General features: G+C 49.6%; 1 protein-coding gene and 1 long non-coding RNA gene across 3 annotated transcripts in view; one reads left to right on the top strand and one right to left on the bottom strand.

Annotated features, from left to right (window-relative positions):
• The window catches only part of IFT172 (intraflagellar transport 172), a 34,147-nt gene extending 20,188 nt beyond the window's left edge, over positions 1 to 13,959 (top strand). For both annotated transcript variants that reach the window (XM_045447345.1, XM_045447344.1), the window contains 29 exons: positions 228 to 320; positions 816 to 893; positions 1,119 to 1,367; positions 1,547 to 1,625; positions 1,823 to 1,943; positions 2,100 to 2,244; positions 2,972 to 3,061; positions 3,650 to 3,747; positions 3,918 to 4,053; positions 4,140 to 4,256; positions 4,578 to 4,720; positions 5,535 to 5,628; positions 5,742 to 5,806; positions 6,002 to 6,182; positions 6,420 to 6,529; positions 6,639 to 6,768; positions 8,766 to 8,864; positions 9,032 to 9,141; positions 9,265 to 9,328; positions 9,447 to 9,533; positions 9,824 to 9,940; positions 10,788 to 10,898; positions 11,304 to 11,423; positions 11,935 to 12,030; positions 12,252 to 12,311; positions 12,396 to 12,494; positions 12,818 to 12,971; positions 13,503 to 13,594; positions 13,802 to 13,959. In XM_045447345.1, the coding sequence (XP_045303301.1) occupies positions 228 to 320; positions 816 to 893; positions 1,119 to 1,367; positions 1,547 to 1,625; positions 1,823 to 1,943; positions 2,100 to 2,244; positions 2,972 to 3,061; positions 3,650 to 3,747; positions 3,918 to 4,053; positions 4,140 to 4,256; positions 4,578 to 4,720; positions 5,535 to 5,628; positions 5,742 to 5,806; positions 6,002 to 6,182; positions 6,420 to 6,529; positions 6,639 to 6,768; positions 8,766 to 8,864; positions 9,032 to 9,141; positions 9,265 to 9,328; positions 9,447 to 9,533; positions 9,824 to 9,940; positions 10,788 to 10,898; positions 11,304 to 11,423; positions 11,935 to 12,030; positions 12,252 to 12,311; positions 12,396 to 12,494; positions 12,818 to 12,971; positions 13,503 to 13,594; positions 13,802 to 13,891 (3,228 nt within the window). In that variant the 3' untranslated portion in view covers positions 13,892 to 13,959. The remainder of the gene's footprint in view (positions 1 to 227; positions 321 to 815; positions 894 to 1,118; positions 1,368 to 1,546; positions 1,626 to 1,822; positions 1,944 to 2,099; positions 2,245 to 2,971; positions 3,062 to 3,649; positions 3,748 to 3,917; positions 4,054 to 4,139; positions 4,257 to 4,577; positions 4,721 to 5,534; positions 5,629 to 5,741; positions 5,807 to 6,001; positions 6,183 to 6,419; positions 6,530 to 6,638; positions 6,769 to 8,765; positions 8,865 to 9,031; positions 9,142 to 9,264; positions 9,329 to 9,446; positions 9,534 to 9,823; positions 9,941 to 10,787; positions 10,899 to 11,303; positions 11,424 to 11,934; positions 12,031 to 12,251; positions 12,312 to 12,395; positions 12,495 to 12,817; positions 12,972 to 13,502; positions 13,595 to 13,801) is intronic.
• On the bottom strand, positions 3,055 to 4,583 carry LOC123581334. Its single transcript, XR_006703710.1, has 3 exons — positions 4,130 to 4,583; positions 3,450 to 3,790; positions 3,055 to 3,161 (listed from the first exon to the last, which is right to left on the bottom strand). It is a non-coding gene; the product is annotated as an uncharacterized LOC123581334 (long non-coding RNA).
• Positions 13,960 to 14,001: the final 42 nt, after the last annotated feature.

A 14,001-nucleotide genomic window follows, 5' to 3' on the forward strand; every position in this document is an offset into this window, starting at 1 on the left:
TTTCCAGCCATGGCTCTTTTCCTCTGTTCTGGCCGGCCATCCCACCTCCACCCTCGAGTCGGACCACTCTGGAATTGCTTGCCAGACCTCTTCCACTAAGCCCCATGAAGTTTTTCAGCTTCTAAATCTTTCAGCTTCCTCATCTCTCTAGCCTTCCTGTCTAGGCTCACGCAGACAGAATGGCTCCTGCAGCAGCAGAATAACCAGAACCTTCTTCCTCCCCACAGGGTGGAGAAGGAACAGACTTCTACCAGGTCCGAGCACGCCTAGCCATGCTGGAAAAGAACTACAAGCTGGCTGAAATGATCTTCTTGGAACAGGTGATGGGGAGAAGGGGGACCAGATTGAAGAGGGGACCAGGGTCGGGGGGAAGCAAAACAAACTGAGGGAAGAGCACTGGGGGAGAGCACTTAGACAGGTTTGTACAGTTAAATGCTTACTTACCCCTCTGCGTTAGTCCTTACAGTTACGTTTTTCTTTCATCGACTGTCTGCCATCTCCCCCTATACTCCAGAGCCTGTCCTGGCAATTCTAGTGCACAGAGGTAGATCCAGGTTTGTGGGGCCTGAAGCTTACACAATTTGAGGAGCCCTCTTTAAGAAAAAATACCTTGGAATGGGGGCTCTGCAACTAAGGTGCCCTGAGGCATAAGCGTCTCTTAATTTCATAATAAACCCACCTCCGCTTGTGCATAAGTAGAGGATGAGGCTTTTAATCCACATGGGCTGGCATCTTAGCGAGGCTAAGGAGAGCCTGTGATTTCTGATCCTCATGTCTTCCTGGTGCCCCTCTTTGCTCTGCCTGGGTTCCCCTAGAATGCCGTTGAGGAGGCCATGGACATGTACCAGGAGCTACATCGTTGGGATGAGTGTATCGCAGTGGCTCAAGCCAAGGTACTACCAGCTCTGTCTTCTCCACAGTGCCCACAACTCAGTTCCACCAATATCAGAAACCTCTCGTCAAGGAGGCTATAGCAACTGGAACAAGGTTGGGGCTGGAAGTTAGGACATTGGTGACCAGGAGGATTTCCGTTGTCACAGTGGGATTGTAGAAGCATGGGAAGCAGCAGGGCAGGAAGGAGGGATGTGACTCCTCTTGCCTCTCTGTTGCATGTCCAGGGGCACCCAGCCCTGGAGAAGCTGCGCCGGGGTTACTACCAGTGGCTGATGGACACTCAGCAAGAGGAGCGAGCAGGTGAACTACAGGAGAGCCAAGGGGATGGACTAGCAGCCATCAGCCTCTACCTCAAAGCTGGGCTCCCTGCCAAAGCTGCGCGACTGGTGCTGACCCGGGAGGAACTGTTAGCCAACACGGAGCTGGTAGAACATATCACTGCAGCCCTTATCAAGGGGGAACTGTATGAAAGGGTATGGCTGGCTTCCCATTCCTGTCCCTTATCTCCAGGGCCCAGTGCCCCCTCCTACCCAAGGAGTCCTGGAGTACATAGCCCTCTGTGACTGGTTGCAGATTCTCCTCCTTTGGGGGCTGATACTTGATTCTTTGGGTGGTAGGGCTATCATTGTAGTAATGTGGTATGTGTTACTAGGCAGGTGATCTCTTTGAGAAGATTCGAAATCCACAGCGGGCCCTGGAGTGCTACTGTAAAGGCAATGCATTCATGAAAGGTACTACCACCACCAATCCAGTCTTCAGTGTTACTTGCTCAGACAGACCCCTGGCACCTATTTTGTGCATCTGTTCAGGTTGACCGGCTCAGTTCTCCATTCCTCCACTTCACCTGTTTTCCACACCCCATTTTCCTGTCTTTCTTTTCCTGAGTCCCATCCCCAGAAGTCTTAACCGAGCACACTGTCTCTGGCAGCGGTGGAGCTGGCTCGATTGGCATTCCCAGTGGAAGTGGTGCGACTGGAAGAGGCATGGGGGGATCACTTGGTGCAGCAGAAGCAGCTTGATGCAGCCATTAATCACTACATTGAAGCCAGGTAAAGGGGTGCAAGGTGATGGGGCAAGTAAGGGCACCCAGGCCTAGAAGAAGAGAGATCACAAAGTGTAGGTTGAAGTATGCTTGAGGTGTCTCCCTACCTCCATCTGTCTTCCTCTTTCCTCATACATACGTGTGCCTTTCCCAACTATGCCAGGTGCTCCATTAAAGCAATTGAGGCTGCCCTGGGTGCCCGCCAGTGGAAGAAGGCAATTTATATATTAGATCTACAGGACCAGAACACTGCGTCCAAATACTATCCCCGTGTGGCCCAGCACTATGCATCTCTGCAGGAGTATGAGGTGAGGAAGAGTCCCTTCCTTCAGCCTGAGGCAACGCAGTACAGGATTAATAAAGAGAGAACCCAGAACAGGAAGTGGGGGCTACCTCACCATGTCCTTCTTCCTGGGTCCCAGCTGCATCAGCCACCTGAGTGGGAAGAAAGCAGTTTACTGCCCTTCCTTCATTCCATCATGACACAGACTCCTCTCCCAAATATATAAAGCTAGTGTCCAGCTCTCTTCCTATGCTAGCATGAGTGATTCTTCATGGTAACTCCATCATAGTTACAGTGTAGAATTGCCTTACATTGCAGAAATGGGAGACCCTTTTATTTATTTATTTTTTAATGTTTATTCATTTATTTTGAGAGACAGAGAGCAGGGGAGGGGCAGAAAGAGAAGAGAGAGAATTCCAAGCAGGCTCCGTGCTGGGAGCACAGAGCCGGATGCGGGGCTCATCTCACGAACCATGAGATCATGACCAGAGCTGAAATCAAGAGTTGGATGCTTAACCGACAGCCCTTTTAAGCTCCCATCTTCCCCATTCTGGTTTGGGCTAGTCTTGTTTTTTTTTTCAAAACAGTAGAAGGTGTGAGACCCCCATTGTCACCTTTTCTTCTCTGTTATTATACAATAGTAGTATCCCCAGGTCTCCTCCATCCCAGCTGAGGCTTGTTCTTTCCTTCCCTCGCAGGCTGCTTTAACTCTGTTGCTCTTGGCCTTTTGTGTCTACCTCTCTCAACCACAGATTGCCGAGGAGCTCTACATCAAAGGAGACCGGACAAAAGATGCAATCGACATGTACACTCAGGCTGGCCGCTGGGAGCAAGCCCACAAGGTAGAGGGAGGGGTAGCGTTCATCAGAGAATCCCACCTCTCAGCGCCTGTTGCCACTTTCTTTGGTCTCTGATCTCCTCCTTCACTGGGTTCCCTGAAAGCTGAGAAAGAGTACCAGAATGAAGTCAGGAGAACCTTGATCCCTAGCCACAGGCAAAGGCAAGGATGAAGAGGCCCTTGTTCCCAAACCTGTAATTCTGAAGCGGGCATGATGGGCTCAGGAGCTGGGGCATCTGAAACACCACTCCCCAAGCCCTGGTCACAGATAGACTTTGTTTCGCATCTGTTTCCTGAACCCGGTGGATACAGTGGGAATATGGGAATGGGGATGGATGCCCCCAGCACAGGGCATCTCTGACCCTTCTGCCTGAGCAGAATGTAGTACTTACTTTGCTCCTTATGGACTTGGAGTTCCCTGGAATGACTAGGAAAGCAACAGTAACCAAACTCCTGTGGTTGTTGGGAAAGTTCAGAGTTCCTGAGAAGACTCGTTGCCCCAGAGTCCAGCTTCCTGGGCTGCTCTGCATATCCCTCTGCTTCCCTTGGAAACTGGCACCAGAGGCTACTCTGGCTCTGTGTGTCTGCACAGCTGGCGATGAAGTGCATGAGACCAGAAGACGTGTCAGTGCTGTACATCACCCAGGCTCAGGAGATGGAGAAGCAGGGCAAGTACCGTGAGGCCGAAAGGTGAGCTGCGGCCCCAGAGCGGGTGTGGGAGGAGGCTTCAGGGCTGCAGGGAGGAAGGTGTCTAAGGATAAGTGCCCTCTGCCTAGAAGGCAGTGACAGGGTCTCTTAGGAATGACTCTGGTGGCAGGAATCTGGGTCTAGGAGGCCCCAGGTGTATCTCCCATCCCCAGGCTCTACGTGACAGTGGAAGAGCCTGATCTTGCCATCACCATGTTCAAAAAGCACAAGTTGTATGATGATATGATCCGCCTGGTAGGGAAGCACCACCCAGATCTCCTCAGTGACACACACCTCCACCTGGGCAAGGTGAGCCCTTCTCTTGTCTCTGCCCATATCTCCCCCAAACAGGCTCCATGGCCCCCTCTCTCCATCCTGACCCTACCTTTCCCCAGGAGCTGGAGGCTGAAGGCCGACTGCAGGAGGCTGAGTATCACTACCTCGAGGCTCAGGAGTGGAAGGCAACAGTGAACATGTACCGCTCCAATGGGCTTTGGGAGGAGGCCTACCGGGTAAGGAGTCCAGTTCACACTGGGGATATGGCCACCCCTCTTTCCCACTCTCAAGTGACTAATTCTGAACTAGTAGTGGGTATCTTTGAAAAATGTCCACACCTATCGGCAAAATTTCACATGTAATATGAAGGGTTTGTAGACTACCTAAAACTCATCCTTGGACCCTAAGCAGGTTAATAGACCCTGAAACTTAGGCCTCTCCCTGCTGTTCTAGTAGAAATACTTGATCCTTGTCAAAGCTGAAGTCAGGTCAGAGGTGAGAAGGGAGCAGCCATGTGTCCCTGCATGGGAGGATTGCCAAGTGGCTTTGCTTCACAGGTGGCCAAGGCTCATGGAGGCACTAATGCCCACAAACACGTGGCCTATCTGTGGGCAAAGAGCCTGGGAGGAGAGTCTGCAGTTAGACTGCTTAATAAGCTGGGACTCCTGGAAGCTGCTATTGACCACGCTGCTGACAACTGGTGAGGCCCTAAGTCTTCTCTCCACTGGCCCCATTCCAGTCAGATCCTCTGTATAGACAAGAAAAGTTGTTGTATAACTGAGAAGCATTTCTAAAAACTGAGGCAAGAGCGAAGAGATCCTTGGTAGAACTTGATGGAGAGGCAAGAATGAATTAGTAGCTCTGCTCCTATTTCTTGGGGGCTCAGATGAGCGTTTGTTTAACTGTTCTAAACATGGGGCTCAGTCTCACAACCCCGAGATCAAGAGTCTCTCACTCTACTGTCTGAGCCAGCCAGGTGCCCCAGAGAGAACAGCTTTTAAAGCTAAAGTGCACTAAGCCAGTAACTTACTTGAGGAATGGAAGTATGATTCTATTAAATGCAAAACGCTTTTCTTAAGTAAATGTTACGGAAGACCAGTAATAATCCTGTATCAAATCAGATTGCTGAGGGTCGTCTTACTCATTCTTGAGAGACTGTTTTTCTGCTAATGAAGTTGTGGCTCAGGAGGAGGTGGTGGGAGAACGAGGAGCCCTTGCTACCCTGGCAGCTGTTGTGCTGTGAAGCTCACTCCTGTCCCCTGCCTCATGCCGGTCCCGTGCTCCTAACATCAGCTGGTCTCGGGACACACAGCCTTTTCCAAGTGTCTCCTGATCCACATCTTCCTTTACATTTCTCTGTGCTTCTCTATCACTTCATATGGATTACCTTTCTTCATTTGTCCTTTTTCCTCCCCCCATCCTTGCCCTTTCTGTTTTCTCTTGCCCTGTTTGTCTTCTTCTCTTATAAAATGAAGTACTGAGTAGGCAGACCTTATTTGCACCTTCCATTTCAGCTCCTTTGAATTTGCTTTTGAACTCTCTCGGCTGGCCCTCAAGCACAAAACCCCTGAGATTCATCTCCGATATGCTATGTACCTGGAGGATGAGGTATGGATGTGATCCCTCTCCATTGCTTTTGACCCTGACCTCCTCCCCTCTCGTGGCTGCCTGTGATGGCAATCTGCTTCTCATCATGTACAGCTGCCCTTCTGTCCCTACAGGGTAAATTTGAAGAGGCTGAAGCTGAATTCATCAGGGCTGGTAAACCCAAGGAAGCAGTTCTCATGTGAGTTACCCCATAAATTCTTTAATCCTGACCTCCCAGGCGCAGTCCCAGGACCTCGCATGGTCCCCTTCACCTTCCTCTGAACTGCGTACCGATAAATCTTCTATCCTCCCCTCAGTGGCATGGCTGTTTGCCTCCCACTGTTGAGGCGTCAGTCCTACACTTAGCCTCTCCTGTGTCCTCATCTGGGAGCAGGTTTGTCCATAACCAGGATTGGGAGGCAGCTCAGCGTGTGGCCGAGGCCCACGATCCAGACAGCGTCGCCGAGGTGCTCGTGGGGCAGGCCCGGGGGGCCTTGGAGGAGAAGGACTTTCAGAAAGCAGAAGGGCTGCTGCTTCGGGCCCAGAGACCGGGCCTGGCCCTCAATTTTTATAAGGTGGGGCACTGGATTCAGAGCCATGAGGGAAGGGGAGAGGGTATGAGAACCCAGAGAGTACTACACCAACCCCTGCTACTAGGAGAGATCCAGAAAGTTAGCACTGGGGAGGAAGAAGGAGACAAGAAGGAGAAGAGAGGTCCAAGGACCCAGGGATCAGTGGCCCACAGCACCTGTGTGGCAGTGGGAAGCTGTCATGCCTGCCTCTGCTTCCCTGATACCTGGAAATCTGAGCAGGAGGCTGGATTATGGAGCGATGCCCTGCGGATCTGCAAGGATTATGTGCCGGGCCAGCTGGAGGCTCTGCAGGAAGAGTATGAGCGGGAAGCTACCAAGAAGGGGGCCAGGTATGAAGGCGGGAGGCAGCAAGTGTTGGCAGGGTGGGTCACACAGTATGCACAGGATAGGCCACACTGCCTGTCCTGTTCCTGGTCATGTGTATTCTCATTTCATCAGGGGTATGGAGGGGCTAGTGGAACAAGCTCGACAGTGGGAACAGGCTGGAGAGTATAGCCGTGCCGTCGACTGCTACCTCAAGGTGCGGGACTCAGGAAGCAGCAGCCTGATGGAAAAGTGCTGGATGAAGGTAAGACCTGCTACACCCTTCCTTGGCCTTCCGCTTCCCGGGCCGCCCTCACACTCAGCATTCCCCCTCGGACATTCCTCTTTCTCCTTCTGTGTCTTTCGTTTTTACTCAAGCAGCAGAGATCTACTGAGTGCTTATGAGATGCTAGAGCAATGAAAGCTGTAAAAGGGGGGTTCTAAGGCAGAACCCTAATGGCCAGAAATTGGGGAAGTCAGACTAACGCGGCTCAGTTGTGTATCTCAGTGAAGACTTAAAGGGTGCGATCCAAGTTGGGGTTCAGAGAAGGATGGGACCTCTGGGCTGGGAGGGGTCAGGTAGGCTCTGTGAGGGAGGATGGAGGCCATGAAGAAAGCAGAGGCTCCTCCTCTACCCAGCAGCTCCTGAAGAGAAGCATCTAGCAGATTAAGTCAAACCAGTATGTTTCATCAACTCTAAAACATATATAATTGCATTTTAATATCTTAGAAATTGGGGTACGTGTGAAGTTTTAAATGATGCATCGTAGATTCAGAGTTGTGAATGGGGTGAGATTGATTCAGCTTCCTAAATAAAATTGGTGTGATGATTCTTCTGCAGAATTTCCCTCTGGTTTCTGAGGACTTGTAATTGAATAGCCCCTAGACGTTGGCGGGGGGAGGCGGGGGGAGTAGAAAGGACTGATGGTTGGTTATGCAAAATTTAGCAGATTTAACCAGCAAGTGTTTATTAAGCATCTGCTATATTTTACCCTGGAGCATTGTTTATTGGCATCTGTGCATGGCTATACCTTCTGCAAATTAGCTTCCTGGATGGGGCACTTTAAGTTTTGAAGGGTTTGGCAGGTGAAGTGAGGCATATATAGGTGGGGGAAAGACCAGGAGGATTAGCATAGACTGTAGCTAAAACTGGACTATGTACATGGAAATTAAAATCTGGTGAGGACGTCAGCATCACAGTGGAAATAGAGTAAATGTATAGAACGCTCGGATTTGTAGAATTACTGAGTTTTAGGGTTGGAAGGTGTCTCCACGATCATCTAGAGCATCACTGTCCAATAGAAATAAAATGCAAGTCACAAAGGTAAATCACACATGTAAATTTAAAATTTCCTAGTAGCCGGGGCGCCTGGGTGGCTCAGTCGGTTGAGCATCTGACTTCAGCCCAGGTCATAATCTCATGGTTTGTGGGTTCAAGCCCTGCGTCAGGCTCTGTTCCAAATGCTCAGAGCCTGTAGCCTGCTTTGGATTCTGTGTCCCCCTCTTTCTCTGCCCCTCCCCCGCTCATGCTCACTCTGTCTCTCAAGAAAGTGAATAAAGTTTAAAAAAAAAAAAATTTTCCTAGTAGCCATACTCAAGTAAAAAGAAATACAAGAAAGTAATTATATTTTACCTAACCAAATATATCTAAACTCATTTCAACATTAAACTCATTTCAACTCAATATTTTATTGATTGCTTATATTATTGATATTTATTTATCTCAATTTATTGAGATATTTTACATTCCTTCTTTCATACTAAGTCTTTGAAACCCAGTGTGTATTTAAGCTGATAGCACATCTAAGTTGGGACTAGCCACATGTGACTAGTGGCTTCTGTTCTGGACAATACAAATCTGGACCAACCATCACTCTTATGGGTGAAGAAACTGAGTCTTAGAAAAGCCCAGCACAAACAGTTGCAGAATTCCTTCTTTCACTATACCTGCACCACCAAGATTCTGTTTGTGACAAAGAACTCGAGAAACCAGTTTGTCAGACATGGCAGGACCAAATGCAGTGACCTCAGACATCAAAGGGAGTATGTGACAGAGCAGGAGCTGAGAGGAACAGATAGGTCCACTGATGGTCATTTAAAGGCTCTGATGGACCGTGAGACAGGCTTTGCCCAGGAGGGTAGAAGGTGAAGGCGAGTGCTAGAGAGACCGTCGACAACTGGAAGGAAAAAACAGATCAGGCTGAGGGTGCCCAGCAGTATTTGTCTCTCCTACCCATTGTCATCTTCCGTTCAACCGCTCAGGCAGCTGAACTCGCCATCAAGTTTCTGCCTCCTCAGCGCAGTCTGGAAGTAGTTCGGGCTGTGGGACCCCAGCTGACTGGAATCAGGAAGTACAGTGCAGTAAGTAGAGTGCTGGGACTGAAGTAGTAGATTCCACAGAGAGGGGTGGAACAGTACCAGCTGCACCCAGGAGGGTGTGTGAGGTGGGCTCCTGGCAGTGTCCCATGCAGTTCTGCAGAAACAGAGGAGAAAGCTGGTCTCCGAGCTCCATTTTCCCCACTGTGCAGGCTGCAGAGCTCTATCTGAACTTGGACTTAGTCAAGGAAGCGATCGATGCTTTCATTGAGGGTGAGGAGTGGAACAAGGCCAAGCGTGTGGCCAAGGAGTTAGATCCCCGGTAAGCTTCTGACCCCTTCTACTGGGAAATTCTTTTACTTCCTTTTGTAAAGAGAGGAAGTTCTCATGGGAAGGGTGTGCATCCCGGGACCGTGCAGTGCTAGATCTCTGCACATCTTCACAGGTATGAAGACTATGTGGACGAGCATTATAAAGAGTTCCTCAAGAACCAGGGCAAAGTGGACTCGGTGAGACTGGCAGAGAGTTAGCAAGAGGGAGAATGCATGGAGACTCAAGAGATTCTCTCCCTCCTTTCCCCGCTCATGTCATCTGGCCTCTTACTCTGTCTTTTCCACTGATCCCTAGCTGGTGGGTGTGGATGTGGTAGCTGCTTTGGACCTGTATGTGGAGCAGGGCCAATGGGACAAGTGCATTGAAACGGCCACCAAGCAGGTATTGCTCTTTCTCCCATCCCCAGCCCTTCTAGACATTTCCCTTGGCTCCACTTGCCCAGAGCTGTCTCTCTCTTAATTCCTCCAAAGCCCAACCCCAGAGATCCCTAACCAGCATCAGAGAGTCAGTCTTCCACACTCTTGAAACTGGGGTCAGAGGCCTAGCTGGGCCTGGCTTGCATATGCCTTGGCCTCCTAAACAAATCCACGGCCTCAAGTCACCACCCCACCCTCACTGTCTGCTCTTACTGATTCCAACTTCCCCATGCTTTTCCTCCATCCCCGGGACAGAACTACAAGATTCTGCACAAGTATGTGGCTTTGTATGCGACTCACCTGATCCGAGAGGGTGACTATGGCCAGGCACTGGCCCTGTATGTGCAGCACGGAGCCCCTGCTAACCCACAGGTACCCGCCTGCTTCTTGGGGTGAATGTTCCCCTCAAGGAAGTTGTTACCTTCTCCTCAGAACCACCCATTCCCTTAGGAATGGTCTTCTCAAAGGATTCTTTTAAGAGAGCGTCATGCCCTTGGGGCGCCTGGGTGGCTCAGTCGGTTGAGGGGTTGAGCGCCCCGACTTTGGCTCAGGTCATGATCTCACAGCTCGTGAGTTCGAGCCCCACATAGGGCTCTGTGCTGACAGCTCGGAGCCTGGAGCTCACTTCGGATTCTGTGTCTCCCTCTCTCTCTGCCCCTAACCCACTTGCATGCTGTCTCTGTCTCTTTCAAAAATAAACATTAAAACAAACAAACAAAAAAACTTGAAAGCATCATGCCCAGAGACAGCCCCCCTTCTCCCGCCAGCCTCTTCTGAAATGTACAGCCTCGCAGGATTTACCATCTGAGGAAGCATTCAACAGCATCCTCATACTATTAGCTAATGCAGGAACAGTCTTTCAGAGATGAATCCTGGACACACCTCTGGGGCCTCATTAACTTCCTAAAGAGACTAAACATTGCTCTCCTGTCTGAGCATCCCAGCTCTCTAGAATATCAGCCCATTAACACCGTGACTGCATTCACATTCACCTGTTTGCCCACACTCAAAGCACCAATTGGTAAGAAAGTCATTTTCTTATTCTTCTTTTCTCTGAAAATGATCGACACTTTCTTCATCACTCTCCCCTAGCTCCTCCCCGCTCCCCCCCACACACTTAAAGCCTGGTTTCCTTTTTGGGCCCATGTGTACTTTCTCTTCTAGTTATCCCTTCTCACTCAGCTCTCCTTTCCCCATTACCTTTCCCCATTACCTCTAGAATTTCAACATCTACAAAAGGATCTTCACGGACATGGTGAGCTCACCAGGGACCAACAGTGCTGAGGCCTATCACAACTGGGCTGATCTTCGGGATGTGCTCTTCAACTTGGTGAGGAAGTCGGGTCCACAACAGAGTGAAAAAACCACTCTGCCTGTCCCTGTCCTCACGTCTTTTATAACATATACCTTTAGGGGCGCCTGGGTGGCTCAGTCGGTTAAGCGACCGACTTCGGCTCAGATCATGTTCTTGCGGTCCATGAGTTCGAGCCCTGTGTCTGTGCTGACAGCTCAGAGCCTAGAGCCTGGAGCCTGCTTCAGATACTGTGTCTCCCTCTCTCTCTGCCCCTCCCCCACCCACACTCTGGCTTTCTCTCTCAAAAATAAACGTTAAAAAAATTTATAAAAAATAAATAAATAACATATACCTTTACCTTCAGATGGCCTACACCTTTGTCCAGGTGGCTCTGGCACTCCTCTGACCCCTGACCCAGGCTGTGCTGTCTTCCTACTCTAGTGTGAAAACCTGGTGAAGTCTAGTGAGGCAAATTCTCCAGCCCATGAGGAGTTTGAGACGATGCTGCTGATTGCTCACTACTATGCCACTCGTTCAGCAGCCCAGAGTGTCAAACAGCTGGTGAGATGGGGGTAGCACCCAGTCTTATGGACACATCTTTAGATGTATGAAGTTGAATGAATTTAAATTCTGGATTCTCAAGCTTGATCCACTTCTTTCCTACTTTCTCTTGTTTAAAGAAATCTTTAACCCTTGCTGAGATGGTTTTCTTCCTGACTCCTCCTTTGACCTTCTCAGGGCTCTCTACCCACACAGTTCTACCTTCATTATGCTTAAACATTCAAATCCCACAACTTCTGTGTTGATCTCTTACAATATACACATACCTTTAGCCTACTCATGATAGTATATTGTATATTTATTGTGTGTACTTGAATAATAGAAATAATCTAGGCCCAGTTCTCTTGTGCACATGAAAAAAAACTAAGACCCAGAACCGCTTGAGATCCAGACCAATTTAATACGGATTGTTGGTTTTCTGGTTCTGGTTCTGCCTTAGTTATAAGATCACTGGCCTGGTAGCTCACTCCCTTCCATACCAGGATCATAATGCTTTGACTTTACTCTGTAGGAAACTGTGGCTGCCCAGCTTTCTGTTTCGCTCTTACGCCACACCCAGTTACTACCTGCAGACAAGGCCTTCTATGAAGCTGGCATTGCTACCAAGGTGAGCTGGGACAAGGAAGGGTGTGGCCGAGGAATTAAGGAAATCAAAAGGAAGGAAGGTAGACTATCCCGTGTGCTCTGGTAGAGCAAAGCTGAGCGTGGGGCTGATGTTATGGAGGATATCGCTTTCCTGTGACTTCCCGAATTCCTCCCCCTGCATCCTGGAAAAGCAGCATCCAAGCCCAGCTGCTGGCTCCCACCTGCAACTTTCCTCTGTTGCAGGCAGTTGGCTGGGAGAACATGGCATTCATCTTCCTCAACCGCTTTCTGGATCTGACTGATGTGAGCCTAAAGCTGTGCCCAGAGGGTGGGAAGTTTTGCCTGTCACAAGTTGTGTCTATCTCATGGCTGCCCACTCTTCCACAGGCAATCGAAGAAGGGACTCTGGATGCCCTTGACCACTGTGACTTTCAGGATACAGACATTCCCTTTGAGGTGCCACTCCCAGCCAAGCAGCACGTACCGGTAAGGGCACAAGATTGGAGAATGGGAGGCCTCACTGGTATTAGGACGTTGTGAATGGAGGACACTTTATTTTGGCCCTCCTAACCTTTATAATGGCCATGAGTTAGCAACATCTTTGGAAGGGCTTCTGCCCTCACTGTTCCTCCAACGAAAGTAGAAGCAGAGAAAAAAAACTAAGGTGGTGATCATGAACGCCATCCAAGGAGAATCATGTATGGGTAAAAAATGATGCACAGGACAGCAGCTTAGTAAAACTCGCTGCCTTCCACTTGCCTGCTGTGGAAGCTGGTGCTGAGGAGGCTGCTGCTCCCTGTCCTTCCCAGGAGGCTCAGAGAGAAGAGGTTCGAGACTGGGTACTCACAGTCTCAATGGACCAGCGGCTGGAGCAGGTTCTGCCTCGGGATGAGCGCGGTGCCTATGAGGCTTCCCTGGTGGCGGCGAGCACTGGAGTTCGGGCACTACCCTGCCTCATTACAGGTACAGAACCCTACAGCACCCAACGTTCTGTGGTGGGTGGAAAGGAGGGGCAAACAGCAGGTTCAAGAAAGTGTTTTCCCAGACTCTGTGCTGACAGCTCAGAGCCTGGAGCCTGCTTCGGATTCTTTGTCTCCCTCTCTCTGCCCCTCCCCTGCTCGTGCTCTGTCTCTTTCTGTCTTTCAAAAAATGAATAAATGTTAAAAAAAAAAAATAAAAAATAAAAAAAACATCTTACTGTGATTCAGTAAAGGAGGCAGAACTTTTTTTTTTTCCTTTGAGAGAGAGTATGCACAGGGGAGAAGAGCAGAGGGAGAGGGAGAAAGAGAATCTTAAGCAGGCTCCATGGCCAGCATGGAGCCTGACATGGGGCTCGACCCCATGACCCTTAAATCATGACCTAGACCAAAATCAAGACTCAGATGCTCAACCAATTGAGCCAGCCAGGTGCCACGAACATTCTACTTCCTGCTCCTAAATTGTTCTTTGTTTTCCCCCTCAAATGCCAGTTCATCTTTTTTTCTTCCCCCACAGGATACCCCATTCTGAGGAACAAAATTGAATTTAAGCGGCCAGGGAAGGCAGTTAACAAGGACAACTGGAATAAGTTCCTTATGGCGATCAAGGTTAGAGAGGGAGACTTGAAGGGTCGGGACAGGGAGAATAGCACTGAAGGAAAATAAGAAACCACTAGAAGGGTGGGTGGGAATGTCAACAAGGCAGGTGCAACCCTGAACTCTGCTCCCCATACTAAGATAGGGTTGATTTTCCTTATAGAAGGAATGCTTTTTCTTAGCACTGAGTTCCTCTCCTGTTCTTCTGTTTGTCCACAGACCTCCCACAGCCCAGTGTGCCAGGATGTGCTGAAATTCATTAGTCAGTGGTGTGGAGGGTTACCTAGCACCAGCTTTTCCTTTCAGTAACTGATAGAATTCAGGGAAGAGTTATTGGGTTCTCTCCCTCATTAAAGACTTGTGGATAACAGACCAAACCATTGTCTTCTTCGATCAAGGTCATCCCCAATATCAGCCCA

Source organism: Leopardus geoffroyi, chromosome A3 (assembly GCF_018350155.1).
Source record: "Leopardus geoffroyi isolate Oge1 chromosome A3, O.geoffroyi_Oge1_pat1.0, whole genome shotgun sequence".
In the NCBI taxonomy this organism is placed as follows: Eukaryota; Metazoa; Chordata; class Mammalia; order Carnivora; family Felidae; genus Leopardus; species Leopardus geoffroyi.